The sequence below is a fragment of the Drosophila ananassae genome, chromosome 3R (assembly GCF_017639315.1).
Source record: "Drosophila ananassae strain 14024-0371.13 chromosome 3R, ASM1763931v2, whole genome shotgun sequence".
In the NCBI taxonomy this organism is placed as follows: domain Eukaryota; kingdom Metazoa; phylum Arthropoda; class Insecta; order Diptera; family Drosophilidae; genus Drosophila; species Drosophila ananassae.
This window is the reverse complement of record NC_057930.1, coordinates 18592037-18609603: the sequence shown is the minus strand read 5'-3', so window position 1 is coordinate 18609603 and position 17567 is coordinate 18592037. Positions and strand designations below refer to the sequence as shown.

The following is a 17567-nucleotide window of genomic DNA, read 5'->3' as shown; positions in this document are numbered from 1 at the left end:
GGAAACTCTAATTCAGCAGTAAATAAATAAATTCAATTGCATTTGCAGCTCGGTTAGTATGCTAGATATTTGTAATTCATTTGCAGCTCCCAAAAGGATAGAATTTATGGGGTCAGGATATTGGATGGATGAGGCTAATGGCACTCAACCCAATGTGAGGTGGGATAGTGGGCGGTAGATAAAGCTCCCATATTCACTGTAATAAGTTTACTTGCCTTCGGTTTGAATGAAATAAAACAAACTATTGAAGTTTCTCAAAATGTAGACTTTATTTGATCGTACCCCGAATCACGATAAGTTAATGTATGCAGCTTTTTCCATAGACACAACAATTGGTAAATATATATGCAAGTAGACTTCATTAGGTATATTTGTGTATATGTATATATTTTGATCGCTTTAGTTGTACGTGTGTTTTGTTAACATATATTTACAATAAAAGTCGCTTGCAGCGATCTAATCCGTTCGCGAAGGAGCATTTTGGCTATTGACGAAAATAACTTTCAGTTTCGTTGGGTTCTTTCTGGCTAATTTGGGGGCCAAAAGTGGTGTGAATGTCAGTGTGTGTTCTGTAAGTTTTTGTGTTTATATGTTGGACATACCTAGTTAAAGATTTTTTGCGCGAATTTGCTTACACTTGAATATATTAATATTTTTTAGATATTTATTTAAATTGAGGCTGTTTCCCTTTTTTTTTGCAATTTTTTGCCTTAATTTCCTTTCTTTTGTGGGAGAGTAAGACAAATTTAAAAAAGTGACATAAACGGTGATGGAAAGGTGCAAAAAGTATCTAAAAGATTTTCCTTTGGAGCAACAGTTTAACATATTTATTTGGGCCTTAGCTTTATGGTAAATATAGTTTTGATATCTGGTAAATATTCATTTTAGTATCCGGTAGTAGATGAGGACAGGTCCATAATAAATATATATCTTTATACGTATGTACAATGCATAACAAACAAACCAACATAATGCAAATGATAGATCCATAAAAGAGATCAAGTATGGGTCATTTGTGAGTCGAGAAGTGGAAACTCGTCCATTACGTCCGCAGTAATCGCTGTTCGGACACCCTCAGCCATTGGTATGCGACTTAGACGTCGGTCTCAGATCGCCGCCTTCGTCCGGGTCCGCCGGGAAAGTTGGCGGCAGCCAGTCCCATGCGATGTTTCGCCTCCTGGGTACCCGAATATCCCCGGGCCAGACCAAAGTCCACAGTTCGCTTTGAGCTGCGGAGCCATTAAAATTAAAATATTAAGAATAATTTTTATCGTTTTAATTTTATCGTTTAAACTATAATCATAAAAATCACATCCATTTTCTAATAAATATTACTCATACGCAGCGGGTGTTCATCGACTTTGGTAATGTGTACAAATAATATTATCATAATTCTCAATTAGAAACTTACTTCTCCAAGTCGTTACGAGCCCTTATTATGGTGCGTCCGAAGCGAGTCATCAATTCCATCAGGAGGTCGTCGGGCACTTCCTCGAGTTCGTTGTAGCCACCGCCATAGCCCCCGCCATTGGATTGGCTGTTGTGGGAGTCATCGAAATGGAAAATTAGAGTTTGCTTTGTCCATAGTCTCTCCACAGTATTCTGTACGTTTGGGATTATCGTGGGCATCGCGGCTCAGCAGGATATCTAATTACTTTGGCTCTGTTAAATTTGACATTCGCCTGGTTTAAAATTATTCCATTTGCATGGAAACCCAATTATTCGTTAATGCCCAAATGTTTGGGCATTTTCCATTCGAGCAACTGCTAATTAGTTGGACTGGGTCCAATGAATTTTTAATAGTGCCCTTTAAATTGGTGGAATTCAACTTTAAAAGCCTCAAATGCATACTCACCCATCAGGGTGCTTAAGGATTTTATCATTTTGCATCAGATTTTTGGAAGCAATTTTCTGTCAACGTTTACTTTTTATTAATTAAAAATTGTGTTTTGCCAGAAGCGAATTTAAAGGAATTTTCAAAAGGCGCTGACACTCGAAAGTGTGAAGTTCCCATGCCGAACGCCTACCCCCCGAGCCGACTGTCTATATATGTACGTAAGGACATCTCCTACATGGCCAACATTTGGTCTAAACCAACTTTGACTGCTAGTCAGTGGGGTAATTGCTTTTTGGCAAATATTTTTATTCCAAATTTTTTGGTTTTCGCAGCTAGAGTGCCAGAAATTAATTAGGTTATGTCTCTCTGTATGTGTCTAACCGAAATTGGAAGGGATGTGGATGAGAGTGGGTGTTGGAGTGGGTTGGAGTGTGGGATTTGGTACAACTACCTGGGCATGGGAGCTGACTCAACGCTCGAGATGGCCAAGAGGCAGAGGAGCAGGAAGGCCAAGGCGAAGCAAGCACATCTGTTTGTCATCATTGTGCGGCTGTCTCCTGAAAGAGTTTAAGAATTCTTATAAGTAATGGGATTTAGGCACTTAAATATAAGTGTTTGGAACTTATTAAAAATTTAAAAATATTTAAGCTATTTAGATAAAACAGAAACACTTGGACATAGATTTTTAAGCACTTTAAAGATAAAGATTTATTTTTTATATCATTATTTTAAAAGTCAATAATTTCATGAATATTTTTCCAGTGTTTGCATAAATATTCTCAAAAGCCAAGCGGCTTAGTGGACTTTGGGTCAACATCAATCAGACACAATTAAAAATCGATTGCCGGCACAGGGTTGAGTTCCTGGTCGAAAACGGAAGTCGGGTGTAGACCAGGTTTTCCATTAAGTGATTCATTAACTGCGCAACGGAGGAGGGGGCGCAACCCCTGACCTATCACTGGGACAACTTTCCGCTCTTCCTTCCCTCCCAGATCCATCTATTTCCCGACAGCAAGTCATTTGCCTTGGCAAGTTGCAAACAGGAGCAATATGACCTGTTGTCCTCGTTCCCTCGGCTCGAGTCCTTTCCTGCATTGCTCAACTGCACTTCCACATCCTGTCACCGTATACGACGGACACCCCTCTAAATACTGCCCGTGCTGCCAAATAGTGTTGTCACTATAGTGTTTACAATTGCAAAAGTTTCCCCAGACCGGGAAAATTCTCTGACATCATCGCATTCGCACCGGCCCACCGGTTACCCTTTGACACCCGGGACCAGCACGGAGAACTCTTGACAGCCAGTGACACGCATCATTGCCCAGGCAACAGGCCGGACAAATGAATTGGCTCCCCTAACCTGATGGCGTCTGTCATTGCCTTCATGGAGCACACTCCACCCCCGCGGCATTTGAATCTCTCTCTTGGATCGTTTCCATCTGGCCGAGTCAACATTTGCCAGGTTGGCAGCAGAGGATTTGTGGATTACCGGATGATACGGTTGGATAGCCTCAAGTGTCAATAAATCGAGTACCAAAGATTCGGAAATATGTAGGTGTTAAATGGTTTCTATTTCAATACTTGGCTGAGAAAAAACATGGTATTGCTTACTTATTATTTGACTCTATAATGGGGTAACAACGTATCAGTATCACTTATAGATCTTAACCTTACCATATTTTGTTTGTATTTTTTAGTCATGACCAGTATTGGAACTTGAAGACCCTCCCAATGGTAATTTGATAAGATTATTACACGAAAACAACTTAAACCTTCATGGATGTAGTCAAGGTACTCGTAACTTTATTGATCGCTGATCACAGATCGTAAAATTAGGCGACGGGGGCGAAGCCAATGCGGTTGTTGCCCAAATCGAACTCGGTGTAGTACTGGCCGATGAAGACATCTCCCAGTATCCAGAAGTCAGTGCCCATGTACTCGAAGGCGGACATGCAGTTGCCGTCCGACTGAAGGATGTAGGCTGAGGGCTTCAGGGCGAAGTTCGAGCCACCAATGTTGAAGATCACATCGGGCAGGGAGCTCACGATGGAGCAGTCTACGTAGCCATCGTCGACATTCAACAGCTCGGACAGGGTGATATAGGCCTCGTAGGGAGCCACGATGAGGGAGGTGCCAGTGTCGGCGATGGCCTGGCAGTCCTCGCAGAGAGTGTATCCGTCAAACGACGATCCGTCCATGGTGAACTGCCAGTAGCCCTGCTCGGAGATGGGCACGTAGGTCAGGTCGCCAGAGTACAAGGAGGAGTCGGATCCGCCGAAGATGAGCTCGCCACCCTGGCTAGAGGTACCGTCGCGGGCCAGGTAGAAGGAGAACACAGAGCTGTCGACTAGGCCCTGGGACACCATGTTGTAGAAGGGAGGAGCCACACCGTCGACGGCGAGGGCCTCGTAGGCCATACCCAGAATACCGTCAAAGTTGGCATTGTTGAAGTTGGTGCCCGGCTCGCTGGTGGACTCGGCAAAGGTTTGGCTCTGGATTTTCAGGCCGTTAACGTCGACGGTGTCCTCGGAGAGGTAGCCGGTGAGGCTGCCAGTTCCGTACTGGATGGAGAAGCTCTCGCCGTTGGCAACGTAGGTGGAGCTGGCACTGGAGTCGTACTGGTTGTGGGTCTGGCAGGCGTCGCTCGTGCAGGTGTTGGAGGGCACCCACAGGTTGGAGGATCCCGAGTCGAACAGCACCTTGAAGCTCTGGGCCGGAGTGCCGATGGAGATGGCGCCGTAGTAGGCCATGTTCAGCGAGTTGGCCAGCTGTTCCTCATTCACTCCGCGGAGACTGGGCAGCTGGTACTTGGTGCGCAGGTAGGCCTTCTCGGCCAGCACATTCTGGCGGGTCTTGACGAAGTTCTCCTCCTTGAGGATCGGCACGCGATGCAGCTCGGCACTGGCCAGGGCCACCAGCACCGCGATCAGGGCAAGGGACTTCAGCATTCTGTTCACTTTGTTTATTGTCGACTGACTGAAGATCGGAGGACTGCCTCTAATTTATAGCACTTGCCTTCAATCACAGCACAAATTGCCGGGCGATAAGATTTATTTTGGCCCTCTGCCGCCACCCACTTGAGGGCTAAGCGGTATACATCAGCCATTCCTTATCAATCGATAATTATAATCTACCTATTGGATGGCACGACCAAGCATATTATGATAATATGGCTTTTCAGGTGTGACTGGGCCGGTGGTGCGACCATCTTCCTGATAACTCTGTTCTTGAGAATTCCATTCTATTTACGCAGTTGGACTTTTGATATTCAAGCACAATTTTAATATTATATATGTATACTATTAAGTTAATCACATTTAAATATGGGCTAGTTGATAAGAATAATTAATTGGTATTATGAAGAGTCTTGTTTATTGGTTTTATTTTAAACATTTTAAACATCTTGTTAAGTTCAAAGATTAGTAATAAATAGTTAGTACCATCTGGCAGTCTTTTATTTATAATTTTGAGTTGTTTGATTAAATCATTTGATTTTTTAGTACCTACTTCACGAAGGTAATACTTTACTGTAACAGACCAATTACTTTTCAATTGATTTATTTAAAGAATTGGCGCCTTTTAATTGGCCTTTACTAAAAGGAAACACTTTCATTCGAGCTCAACTGACCACAAGGAATTCCATTCCAATCAAATGCTTTCCTTTGAGCTTAGCCATCAACGAATTTCTCGGTCGTATAAAAATATATTTCTTTTTTAGCAGATAAAGGGCAGAGCTGGTCCTGCAGTGCTCAGTGCTCCGTGCTCCTTATTCCGTGCTTAAATCCTTATTGAAATCAGATTTAAAATCAAATAAAAAGCTCCTTCAATTGGCGCAAGGAAGGACAATGGAGATTCATGTGTGTGATTGAGCTTTACTACCGACCAGCTAGCCAGCAAAGAAGCGGTTTGTTTGGCCATGTGTGGTTTTGTGACCTTTTTGCGGGACTTTTGTGGGTGGTGTGGGTCAGCCACAGGTTAATTGTGAAGCTCGTGGGGATCCGCTTATCGTCGGGTGCTAGGACCACTCAAACAGACAGACAGAACCGGGACCAGGAGCAGGACCAGGACGAGGGCAAATGCGTTGCGCACTTTCTGGCCAAATAAAGTAATCAACGGATTTTACGCAGCGTTGGGCAATTTCGGTTAGCATTCCAGTTGCTTGCTGGGAGCATGGGGGCACACGGGGCGTATGATTACCGCCGACTGTGTTTTTGCGGTGACATTTCATGTGCAATTATTAGGCTACTGAAATGCCAACCATCCATACGTTCTCGATGCGCCTGGACCGTCCGTTTATCAATCATTTTTGATTTATGGGCCCGTGCGAGTGGATTGAAGTGGAGTTGATTGTGGTCCGTAAATACATAAATAAAGTATACGCCCCCGGGGTGATCAGCCAACTAACCGAACAACAGTGACCACACACCCAAATGAATTCCAATTTATTTTTTATTATTTACTCAGTTTGGTCCAGCAATGGCTTAAAGGCTTAGTCCGAGATGCAAATAAAGGTTAACAAAAAAATAATCAGCAAATAATACATCCCAGAGAATAAACATTAACCGAAATAGTAAAAATGGAAGAACAGGGCCAATAAAAAGTTTGTGTAAAAAATATCTGTTTCGGTCACTGAGCACACTCGCCTTCGGGTCACTGCCAATTGGTTAGAGATACTCCTCCTCCCATCGCGTTTCCCATTGATTGCATTTCCACAGCTTGCTCCAGATCCGATGCACTCACTCGAACTTTATGCACTCTCGCGACGCAGTCAGTCAAGTGTCAGGCGATTAATCGAGCAAAATATTGGACGATAATATGGTGGATTCAGACAAGAATTTAGTATCTCTTTCCTTTAAAAATATATATCTAACTATTTCAAGAACTATTTTTCAATATAAAGATTAGAACTAGAACCTATTTCTATAAAGTTAAATTTCTCTCATTCCCTTCCTGAAATTAAAGGCTTGGTAATTTCCAAACACTTCTTTAACTCCAACAATAAGTATTGAAAGCTTAGAATACTTCACTCGTTCTTGTTTGCCAATCAAACAAAATTCCCACACAATAAAGAGATATCATCTTTAAACAGAAGAACTCCCAAACATCAAAGAATGAGCACCAATCAAATTTTGACTACATAATCGGGAATTAGAGCGAAATCCTGTCGAATATGAACCCATCTCAAGGGTAAGTTCGACATTGAAATCGCATCAAATTGAATTGGTAACACGCTTAGCCAGAAAATTTTGACCGAAGCGAGCTAAGCAGTGGCTTACCCAAATCAAGAGCTGCCTAGTCAGCACAGACATTTATCTAATGAGATCCTGGAGGCCTCATCCTGGCCTTCCCATCTGCACCTGCCCATTTCCATCGGGGCTACCATTTTCACCTTGGCCAAGTGGCAATGTCGCCCCGTTAACTTTGGCAAGCCAACTGGCCGGGGAATAAAAGTGCGTGAGGCTGGACGACGGCAGGATGCGATGGAGGGGGCCATGTGGGTGCAGCCTCGTCCAAAGTGTAACACGAGAGTCAGACATTGAAATTGCATTGCGTTGATTATGGGCAACACCAAGACGCCCACTACCCATACACTCTCACCTCCTGGAGGACCAGTGCCCCTGGCTTTTGTGGGTCGCCTGGTGGCCCGCTGCGTTAGTAACTGAAAACGTACTTAGGATTGGTGGACGGGGAGTGGGGCTGGGCGGTGCGGTGCGTGTGGTGCGGATCCAGGCACACGACTCTGGAAATTGAATTTAGGTCATTCAATCCCAATGCCAGGGCTAAGGATTTTAGCCTATTTCTGAGCATCAACAATCACAAATATCTAACACGTGTAGATTTAATCCCAGAGCTTTGCTTTTGGTGGAGTATTTCCTTTAAGTGGTGGTTCTTAAATTTCCACAAAAGAGCTTCTATTTATTTATTTATTTTTTCATCATTCTTTCCCTAAAAGCAAGTGACAAATGAGTTAAAAAACTCTTGCTATTTCCATTATTTAATTAGCTTAAAACAAATAAATTTATCGTAATTATCCCAAGTCAAGTATAATGAACTTACAACAATTACTGGAAATTATATCCAAGGCAGCCACTTTAGTTGCATTAAATTTTCATATACGAAATGAAAATTGCGTATACGCACTGATGGCATGGACGAGGGGTTGCCAGGATATCCCCCAGAAGGTCAGGGAAAAGGAAAACCTCTCCTGCCGTGTTGTAATTGGATGCTTATTGAATTAGTGACATAGTCGTGGGAGTGGGCGGGTGGGTTTTGAGATTCTGCGGTGTCCGGACGCTTGGGAGAAATCAGGGGATGGACCAGAGGGGGGCGTCCACTGGCCAGAAGGACAACCCGCCGAGTTTCTAGCTGCCATTTTAGATATTCATCAAATTATTCCGTTTGTCAAATTAAGCAAACAAGACCCACGCAGCCGGAGACGGTGGAGCAGAGAAGACAGAAGATTGATTTGGATTTGTGTTGGCAGACATTTGATTTGCCCTGATTCCGGACGAGCGTGTCCTGTATCCTTGCGGCTTTCTCGGTTTGTGCGGTTGTGATGCTATCTTAACTGATTACGTGGACAAAGCCACTGCTGCCACAGAGTGTAAGCCGGCTAAATGTCCACAAGGTGGTGGGCATTGGCCAAACCATCTCGACCACGACAAGTGCAGCCACTCCGACCTCATGGCCAAAACTCTTACTAATGGAAACTGTTAATAAGCCGAAAACATGACCATGGCACTTAACTTTTAGATGGTCGGGGAAAAAATTAACTTTTCATGTTGGTAATTTCCGACTTTCGCCATCCGAACCCAAGTGCCCCGAAGTGTCTGAAAGTGTGGCGAAACTTCGCACCTTGGCTATCAATTAGAATCGGCTTTTAATCCGGGAGATATCAATAAGTCAGATACTCGACGCCTTCAACTGTCAAATAAAATACTCGAGGCAAGTAATTTCAGTCAATCAAGTCCAATCAATAATTTTTTTGCCGATTAGATTCGACTGTGACTAGCCACCAGTGGGTTATTACCACACCAAAAATAAACTTGATTAAAAATCCCATTTAATTGTATTTATATTTATGGGATTGGGATATACGTCACTAAAGGTTTTGTGCTGATAATAAATAAAACCCTAACAATATTAAAAATCTTAAAAACTTGATTAAAAACACCATTCTTATTAACTAAAATTCGTAAACATTTTCACGGCCTTCTTGAGGGGCCCGCCCACGAAAAGCCGGTTGAAAGGTCACGTAGGAAAGCACTAGTAATTATAACGATATTACCACTAATGGTTACGAACCATTAAAAAAATGTGAAAGAAACTTTCGTTAGTTCCTCCTGGGAGGTAAACTTTGTGGCAAAGTTCAGAGACATGAAGCAGAGACAACATCGCTACCTCTGTTGCGGATAACTGAGCATTTCTCGGATGCCAAAACAATGTAAAAATTGTTGACCCAACATCGAGGCGGAGGGAGGGGCTGGAATGGGGCGTGGCAAGGTGCCACACACATAAAGACAATGAGGTGGAAAAGGAAAAAGGCGAACACAAGGTGAGCCGAGACGAGGCAGAACTTCCAACTTACGGAGGCTAAAAGCATTGCCCACAACGACCGACAGGAGAATATCCTCATGGGAGTTGCCACGCGAACTCCTCCCTGGTAGCTGCTGGTTCAGGACCAAGACCAGGACCAGGACAAGGATGAGGATAAGACAAAGTCCCTCAGACTCTGCTCTTTTGGGCCGGGCACTCTTTACATTTACTTAAAAATTCATTGCGGCCCAAGGAATTCTTTTATTTTTGTTGCGTCCTGGCCTGAATCTTAAAAATTGATGAAAAATTATGCCGAAAATGTCGGCAACAGATTAAAATAATTGCACGCAACTAGAGAGGCATGGAGCGGGCCAGTTGGCGGTTTGTATTTGAGTGGGGTTTGGATTTTGGATTGGGGTCGGGTTGACTTGGATGGGGGCTGGGTTAGTGGTTGAGTTTTGGTCGGGTTTACGGTTGGTTAACAACTGAACAAGCCGCAATTTATGCCGGCAACAGGTTTTTAGCCAAATGGGAATTTGGTGTTAGACAAATGTTTTTATACTTTTGCATTTCTGTATTCAAACTGTGGGAATTTGTGAATTAGCCTCCGGTGATTCGGAATTGTTGAGTTCTTGCCATTTTTTTCTTTCATCGCTTTGCCAAAATTCAATGCATTGTTTCACTCTTTGATGAGTTTTCGTTGTTTGGTAGGAGCCTCGATTTAAAGGAATGGAAATACTGACCATTTTTATATACTATATTTTTGTATAGCGTCTACTGCATTATTAAAGATTGTTGTACCTGCTAGTTGCATTAAAGGATTAGTTATTTATTTCAACTGAAAATGATGTATCGGGTTTCATACATTTTTTAATTTTATTTATAGTATGTGTTGCATTATACAATATAAAATTATGTTATACCTTTATGTAGTATTTTCTTGTTCGAATAAAGAAATATTTCTTAATATTAACTGACAATGATTAATCGTGTCCTGTAAATTGAATCATCCATCATCTTAAATAATAATATACAAAAACACCCTTTTTATCATTTAGATTTATTTTATGAATTATAGTTAAAATTTCATATTTATTTTTGGTTAACTATTGCCAGGATTAGCAAGGATTTTCAAACATGAAAAAATAGTTGCCTACTTTTTTGGGCTGCCAAGAAAGCAAGTTATGTCTTTGCTCTGAATTCCTTTTGAGGAATAAAAAGAATATTAGCTGCGAAGCTAAGAAGTTGCAAAAATACTTTTAGCACTTTGTAAAAGTTACAGCTCATAAGAGCCACCACGTAACTCATATGAAGATGGGAGCCGAGAGCCAAGTGCGTCACAAGAGTGGCAAAATATTCAAATGAAAACGAAGACCACCAACTATGCTTTGGGGAATCGCAAAATGCAAAAAAAAAAAAAAGGAAAACGAGGAGAAAAATCATATTGTTGCTGGGGAAAAAGGGAAACTTGTGGCAAAGTTTTGTTAAATACTTGGCAACAAGAGAAAGTCGAGAGCCATCCGCAAATCCAAATCCCCAGCGCCGTCGTCATCATGTGCACCAGTTGTCGACATATCGATGTCAGTGGTGTTGCTGTTGTTCCTCCGTCACTTTCGCTTGATTGCATTGTCAGGTTTGCAAAAGACCCCCCTTTTCTAGCTCCCTTCTACCGAACAGTCACCATCCAGGCACACAAATTTCATCTCTCTATTTGCTGGCTGATAAACTGCCAGTCGCAATGACGTCTGTTTGTTTGTTTATGTTTTATGAACATTGTTGCCACAACTTTAGCTGAGCACCCACCTACCCAGTAACCCGCCGGTTGCTTTTATTTTGCATTGAATTTCTGTTTACCAGTTGGGAAATGTAAATGTTTCTCCTCGATAAAACAAAGCTTTGCTTTGGGCCCACAGTAGTTCACATCGGTAGTTTTATTTACAAAGTTCAAGTATCTTTAATTGCCTTTGGTATTACTCTGCTTAAGCCCTGGCAGTTTCAAAGTGCGCCAATTTCAAATTAAATTTTGCATCCGCTGATACGAAATTGCTCCCTTGGATCCATTTCAATGAACCGGAAAAGTAAACAAGAAAGTGCACACATCTTAGCCCCCAGCAACATGGCCAATATAATCTGCTTATGCAACAGATGGAACACCCTCAACTCTATACCAGTATTCCAAAGACTCAGTTCCAACCACAATATAATATTTTATTTACTTTTATTGCTCCAAAAAACTTCTTTTTATCCTTTGTTTTTGTAGAGGTAAAGGTAAATTCCATAAAGAAAGGCATTTTCCTCAGAGAAAGGAAACATTTCTTAGGACTTCTAAACCAGCTGATCTCCAGAAGAGTATTTAAATTAAATGCCGACCATAAATGTTCAAATATTTTTTAAAGCGAATTTATTACAAAATGCAAACTTTGTCGTGCAAACAATTCAGGGGAACCGGCGTCAGGACAATCCCAGGATGGTGGCGTCGGGGGCCATAAGCAAACACACTGGAGGAACGAGCATACATAAATACCACCATCGAACGGCGTTGAGGGGGCATCCTTATGGGAGGGGCACATTGTGGGACGAATGCATGTCTTATCACTGGGGAATGGTATTTCGACTCACGTGGCAGCAGAAGCTGGGAATGCTTATAGAAAATGCAACATAAAATACTTTTTAAATGTGAATAAATATTTGGAAGCAGTACGGAGGAATACCATCAAAGTGTGGCTCATAGAGCCGACGGGGCACAGCCGAATGGGTAACCCAGTTTATGGGGATGCAAATGGAAATGGAGAGTGAAAATTTATATGTTTCTGGGGTTAGCCTTTGCCACGACCGAATGTATCTGCCATGAAAGCGCAAGTATCAAAAACGAATCAAATGGAGTGAAGAATTACCTGCCAGAGGAGCTCGTTTGCTGGGTAGCATGTCAGCAGATGAATAATGTTGGCCCCAATTTAAAGGAACATAAAATTATCATAAATATGAAACAATTTTTACCTTTCCCAATACGTATTTATTTGGTTTAAGTGAGAGCGCTTTATAAGTTTCTCATTTTTGTTCTACAAATACTTTTAATGATTGGTTAAGTCCATTAATTGCTTTCGCCCCATACCCAATAGGCTTCCACTTCATTTCACTTTAACACCTCTGCTCTTTTATGCATTTATGAATTCATAAACCCGCCTAATTTGAGGCGTAAACATTTCTGGACTGAGAATCGTGTCCAATTAAATATCAGCGTTTGGGGGAAAATAAAACTGAAGAATAATGGGCAGAGTGCTCCTCCAAATAAGATGGGAAATAAATACAGAAATGAGCCTGAAAATGGCTACAATCTAATGGTTCTTAAATTTTTCAAAAAAGAAAACTGACAAACAGAAAAACACACAGGAGCAATTTGGGTAGCAAGCGTGGAAAGCATCCAAATTCCGGCTGCAATTGTCCCTGGTTTTGTTTGCTTTGAGTTTGCCTTGGGGCTTGTTAATTTTGTCGGGGGCTTCGCCGCAGCTCGTTGGTTATTAGCATGCATATGTGAGAAAGGAGCTCCCAACTTTCTGGAGCTTCCAGTAAACACTGGCTAAACAATTTAATTAATAAAAATATGCAAATTTAATTACAAGCAAAGGAGCGAAGGCCGTCCACTGAGGGGCGCTTGTTGGGGAACATTTTGGCCAAAAGTTTTCTAAGCCATTTCGTGCACTTTATTTTTATATTTGGTGGCCTAACCCTTTTCGGGAGATTGTCTGCTTAAGTGGGTTCCATAGTCTTTCGGCTAAGCAATTTTTAATTGTTACTCAAATGAGGCAATGTCCTATGGTCCAATATGAATTAACTCAAAATGAAGAGTTCCCACCTCAAAGTATCTCAGCAGACCGGAAGATAAAAAGAAAAGACGGGACAAAGTGAAAATAAAGTGAAACCAAATCCGAAAACCCAACTCAACTGCCCACATCGGTCTGGGTCTCTTATGTCTTCTTTCAGGTTCTCATTTTCAGTTTGTAAATTTAAAGAAAACAGCAGTCGAACATTTTACATAAACAACCCCAGGGCGGGGCATTAAATTAAGTAGTTTCGACGCCTTGATTGCCATGATTTTGATTTCATCCACCTGGCTTAAATTCCCATGAAATGCCAAAAGCCCAAGAAAGTGGGCAACAAAAAATGGTAAGTACATTTTTAAAGCAAACTAGGAATACTTTTGACAAAGAATTTTATAGAAAAAAACTGAAAAGGGCTCTAGAAAGAGAAACTTAAGATTCCTGAATAAAGAAATTGTATAAAATATGCATTCCTTCAATTATCTCTTTATTTTAAGCTTTAAAAACTATATATTTAAACAACAGAAAATAAAAAATACAATAATATCCATTTTTAAAGCCATTTTATAACTTTTAAAAATAGCAAAATAAAGATACAAATATAACTTCACACATGAATGCGTAAAACCGCAATTAAAGCCGATCCGGAAAAAAGTAATCTCTTGTCGCGAACTCTCACATAAAAACTATACAAAGTTTATCCAAAACAGGTGAAAAAAATGAAGGCTTAATAGCTTTTTTTCTTTTTACAAATAGGCTTAGCACAGGACACTGTGCAGTGCATTCTCACGTTTACTCTTACCACGGCTAAGCCGATTTTGTGCTGCACCACACTTAAATGCATTTTTAATTTTCATTATTTCTCATTTTTTATATGTGATCAACATTCAGCCCCACTCCCCCAGAGGCCTCCACTTGATGGCTAAATGATTCAAATTTAATTGCTCATTTATTAAACATGGGCCCTGTTCTTGGAAGCACACCATTTAAGTTTTACTCCCAAATTTGATGGAATTTGAAGCCAGTTTTCTGAACGAGCCAGAAACCATTCATTCGCTTCACTGAACTGATGAGCATCTTCGGGGCAATCAAATTGCCCCAACTGTTGTTTTTAACTCCGGAAAGTAACTTCAATTGAAAGTAACTTTAAATCATTGAAGTTTTGGCTAAAAGTTTCATTTGGCTTGAAGCATGAAACAGCAGAAAACAAGTGCACTATAAGGTTCCTGCGATATGAGAGGCAACTAAAGCCCTAAATGATTGCGATAATCCCAGGACTTGCCCCATACCATCCAAGCAGCAATAAAGCCGAAGGGCCAACTTCAATTTTGCAATATAAAATAAAGATTTTGCCAGATATGTTGTACATACAATAAGGAAAAGGTCGCCTAGGCCAAAAGCCAAAAGCGAACCCCGCCAAGGAGGACAAAAGCGAAGCAACAAATGTCCTAGGCTCAACACACATCAGCGAGGACCCTCGGCAATGGCAAATGGTGGTCCGGGGCCGGTCTTGGGCTCCATGTTGACTTTATGGCTTAGGCCTGCTAAGAAGCAATTTCCAAAAGGCCAGCGTCGGGCATTTACAGAATTATAAACATATGAAATTTTGACCATAAAAACATAATTAAGTGGAATATGGATCCCAACGACTTACACGAGTTTGTTGAGGGTGTCTCAACGAACTTGTTTGATCTCTGAATCTTTCAAAGTTATTTAATTAAGAAACTGTATTGAGGTTTAAACTAATTTTTTAATAAACGAAAGAAGCTTGACGAATAATTCTTGAAATTAAGTTTGGGAGAAACTTTCAAATATAAATCCTGACAAGTATCTCCGACGGCTTAAACCAAAACTATGAGACAATTATTTTTAAGAAAAACAGTTTGAAACTGAGTAGTTTTGAAATGTGATTAACAGCACATTTTTTTCAATATTACTCCTTTTTAAAAAAATATTGAAAAGCTTTATTTTGTAATTGGTCTTTACCATTAAAAGAAGTGCTTAATGGAAAATAGTTGCAAACATTTACATGATTTTTAGTTTCTCTTTGAAGGTAATATAATTTATAATAGTACGGCTTAATAGCGGATAAATACGATTTTAAATTTAAGTGCTTCAATTCGAAAACTAGAAATAAGAATTACATAAACATATCACTCACCTGTTTCCTTTTCACAAAACGACACAAACACTTTCTAATAAAATGACAAACTAAAGCTCAAATATTTTTTGAGAAACAACACTAGAAAATACACAGAAACAAAGTACAAAAACGGTTTTTCAGAATTTGGAAAACTGATGGAAATGTATTGGTATTAACCGTTACTGGTGCTGATGGTTCAGGATCTGGTTGTGATTTGGCTCCTGGTGACTGCACCGCTTTAAGACTGAAACGTAAGTGAAATCGGCAGCCAAAGGAGACCGCGATTTATACGAGGCGAGGATACGAAAGATTTCAACGCGTTCAGGTGGGAGCCGAATGCCGAACACCGAAAGCAGAGGCCGAAGTCCATCTGACGAGGGACTCCCGCCCACAATATCGTGAACGGTTGGTTGTTGCTTTTGGTTTTGGGGCCAACTTTGGGGCGATTATGCGCAGTCATGGGGAGTTTGGTGGTGCCGATGTTGGTGGTTCTAGCCATCTTTCGCAATACGCAACACGTGGCAAAAGGGCAAACGCCAATCAGTCGAAACGTTTTATCCTATCACTTTAATTATCAACAATTACGCACAATTATCAAAATATTTATCGGCTGTCCATCGATCATTTTATCAGCATCGGGCTAATCAGCATCTGATTATTTTCAATTAGTTGGCCAGTTCGGGCTTACCCTGCCTATGCATTTAGCAGCTGTCAGTCCACTATCCAATATATAAATCCCCCCCATATACTAGATGGTTATTAATTCTTTTGGCATTATCTCATTATCTAACCATTTTTATGGCCCGGCTCGGGTCCCGGGATTCGCTGTGACTAACCACGGAGATTACCAGCCACAAATTATGTGCATATTTTCGCCAATTCACAATTAGTCGCCTATCAAAGATCACACACCAAAATATCCCGATGATGAAATATCAGAGCTGATAAGAATAATTATATCATGCTTAAACGGAAGGTACGTCTATATTTGGTCTATTTCCAATGTTTATTATTGATTTCCGCTTGGAGTGATCCAAAGTGTTAGTAGGAGAGTTAAAGATTCTTTCTTTTCAAACTATTCTTGTAAAATAGTGTCCTTATTTATAAAAACAGCTATCGTTAAAACAAGAAGATTATATTATTCGTCATTTAGATATTTTACAAGTTATAAGAATGTACATTTTCTACCAAATGTAAATCATTCTTAAAGAATCATAATGTAATAAATTAAATTAAATTTTCTTAATCAAGCTTTGATTTTATAAAAAGGATAATATTGAAGAAAATTCTGGAAATATTCTCTTTTTTTTTGCAAAATAACGAAAACGATAGCGGAAATGGGGAAAAGCCATATGCGTATGTAGGAAAAATCCTTATTGCTTGGGTCCATGCCCACATAGACCTTTTTATCTACCCATTCTTATGAGTTTTATGGCAGTAACAGAAAACGCGGCTAATGATAATGTGGAATGATAAAAGCTTTACAATGTTTTTGTTGTTGGCAGCGACGTGTCCGGCTAGGATTTTGGTTTTTGTTTTATTTTTGTTTGGCGGTTTGCATGAAACGTGATTCTAATCTCTTGGGCCCCGACCTTGCCCACACAAAAACGCTACATGACCTTACAAAAGGATCTCAAATCGAAATGAAACAAGACAGGCAACTGTCAAAGTTCCTTCTAGCCGAGAGCTTTGACCAATCCATATAACTAATTAGCAGGAATTATGCAAGCCATAGGCCATTTTGGTCAACCCCGAACTCCAACCCTCATACATAATTCGTATAGGGACATCAAAGAAATTGCATTTTGCTGTTATCCCTCCGGATTCTTGGGAAACAGGATGATTTATGAAACTATATAGAAAATACGCACGCATATAAATCAGTTCTTATGAAAATTGAAATTGACTTTGTTGTGTGTGGCATGTTGCAACATCCCGCTGAGCGGAGTTGGGGGGCCAAATGCATATTTGGATTTTATGGCCACAAAGGATGCCACGAAGGGTTGTTGGCATCCACTTTGAGCTGCATCAGCTTAACAACAATCTGGCCAACTTTCCGCGGACAAGCATTGAAACAATCTGGAAAAGGCATTCATATGCAATGACCATAAGAATTCATGCCTGATTTGAGGATATGCATATGTTAAAGGACTTTATGTGAATATTCAATCGACCCGCTTGCAAACCATTGGGCGCGAATTGATTTTTAAAATGGTTTTCATTCGCTGATTTG

The 17567-nt window shown here is 40.7% G+C and overlaps 2 protein-coding genes across 2 annotated transcripts; both read right to left on the bottom strand.

Annotated features, from left to right (window-relative positions):
* Nucleotides 1-244: 244 nt before the first annotated feature.
* Nucleotides 245-15603, bottom strand: LOC6497196 (diuretic hormone class 2). The gene is made up of 5 exons (XM_044716520.1): nt 15512-15603; nt 15353-15433; nt 2286-2394; nt 1412-1537; nt 245-1229 (listed from the first exon to the last, which is right to left on the bottom strand). Exons 3-5 carry the CDS (start codon nt 2378-2380, stop codon nt 1094-1096), a joined length of 357 nt encoding a protein of 118 aa, XP_044572455.1. The 5' UTR covers nt 2381-2394; nt 15353-15433; nt 15512-15603; the 3' UTR covers nt 245-1093.
* LOC6497195 (lysosomal aspartic protease) lies at nt 3611-4835 on the bottom strand. Its single transcript, XM_001962543.3, has one exon. The coding sequence runs from the start codon at nt 4783-4785 to the stop codon at nt 3670-3672; it is 1116 nt and encodes a 371-aa protein (XP_001962579.1). The 5' UTR covers nt 4786-4835; the 3' UTR covers nt 3611-3669.
* Nucleotides 15604-17567: the final 1964 nt, after the last annotated feature.

What these genes read in the sequence shown, in the direction of transcription:
- LOC6497195 (XM_001962543.3), bottom strand. Translation starts at nt 4,785, where the DNA reads ATGCTGAAGTCCCTTGCCCTGATCGCGGTGCTGGTGGCCCTGGCCAGT.
- LOC6497196 (XM_044716520.1), bottom strand. Translation starts at nt 2,380, where the DNA reads ATGATGACAAACAGATGTGCTTGCTTCGCCTTGGCCTTCCTGCTCCTC. An exon ending in TCAGCTCCCATGCCCAGGTA is followed by an intron (nt 1,538 to 2,285) that starts GTTGTACCAAAT and finishes CTCCCACAACAG; the next exon opens with CCAATCCAATGGCGGGGGCT. An exon ending in GCTCGTAACGACTTGGAGAA is followed by an intron (nt 1,230 to 1,411) that starts GTAAGTTTCTAA and finishes ATGGCTCCGCAG; the next exon opens with CTCAAAGCGAACTGTGGACT.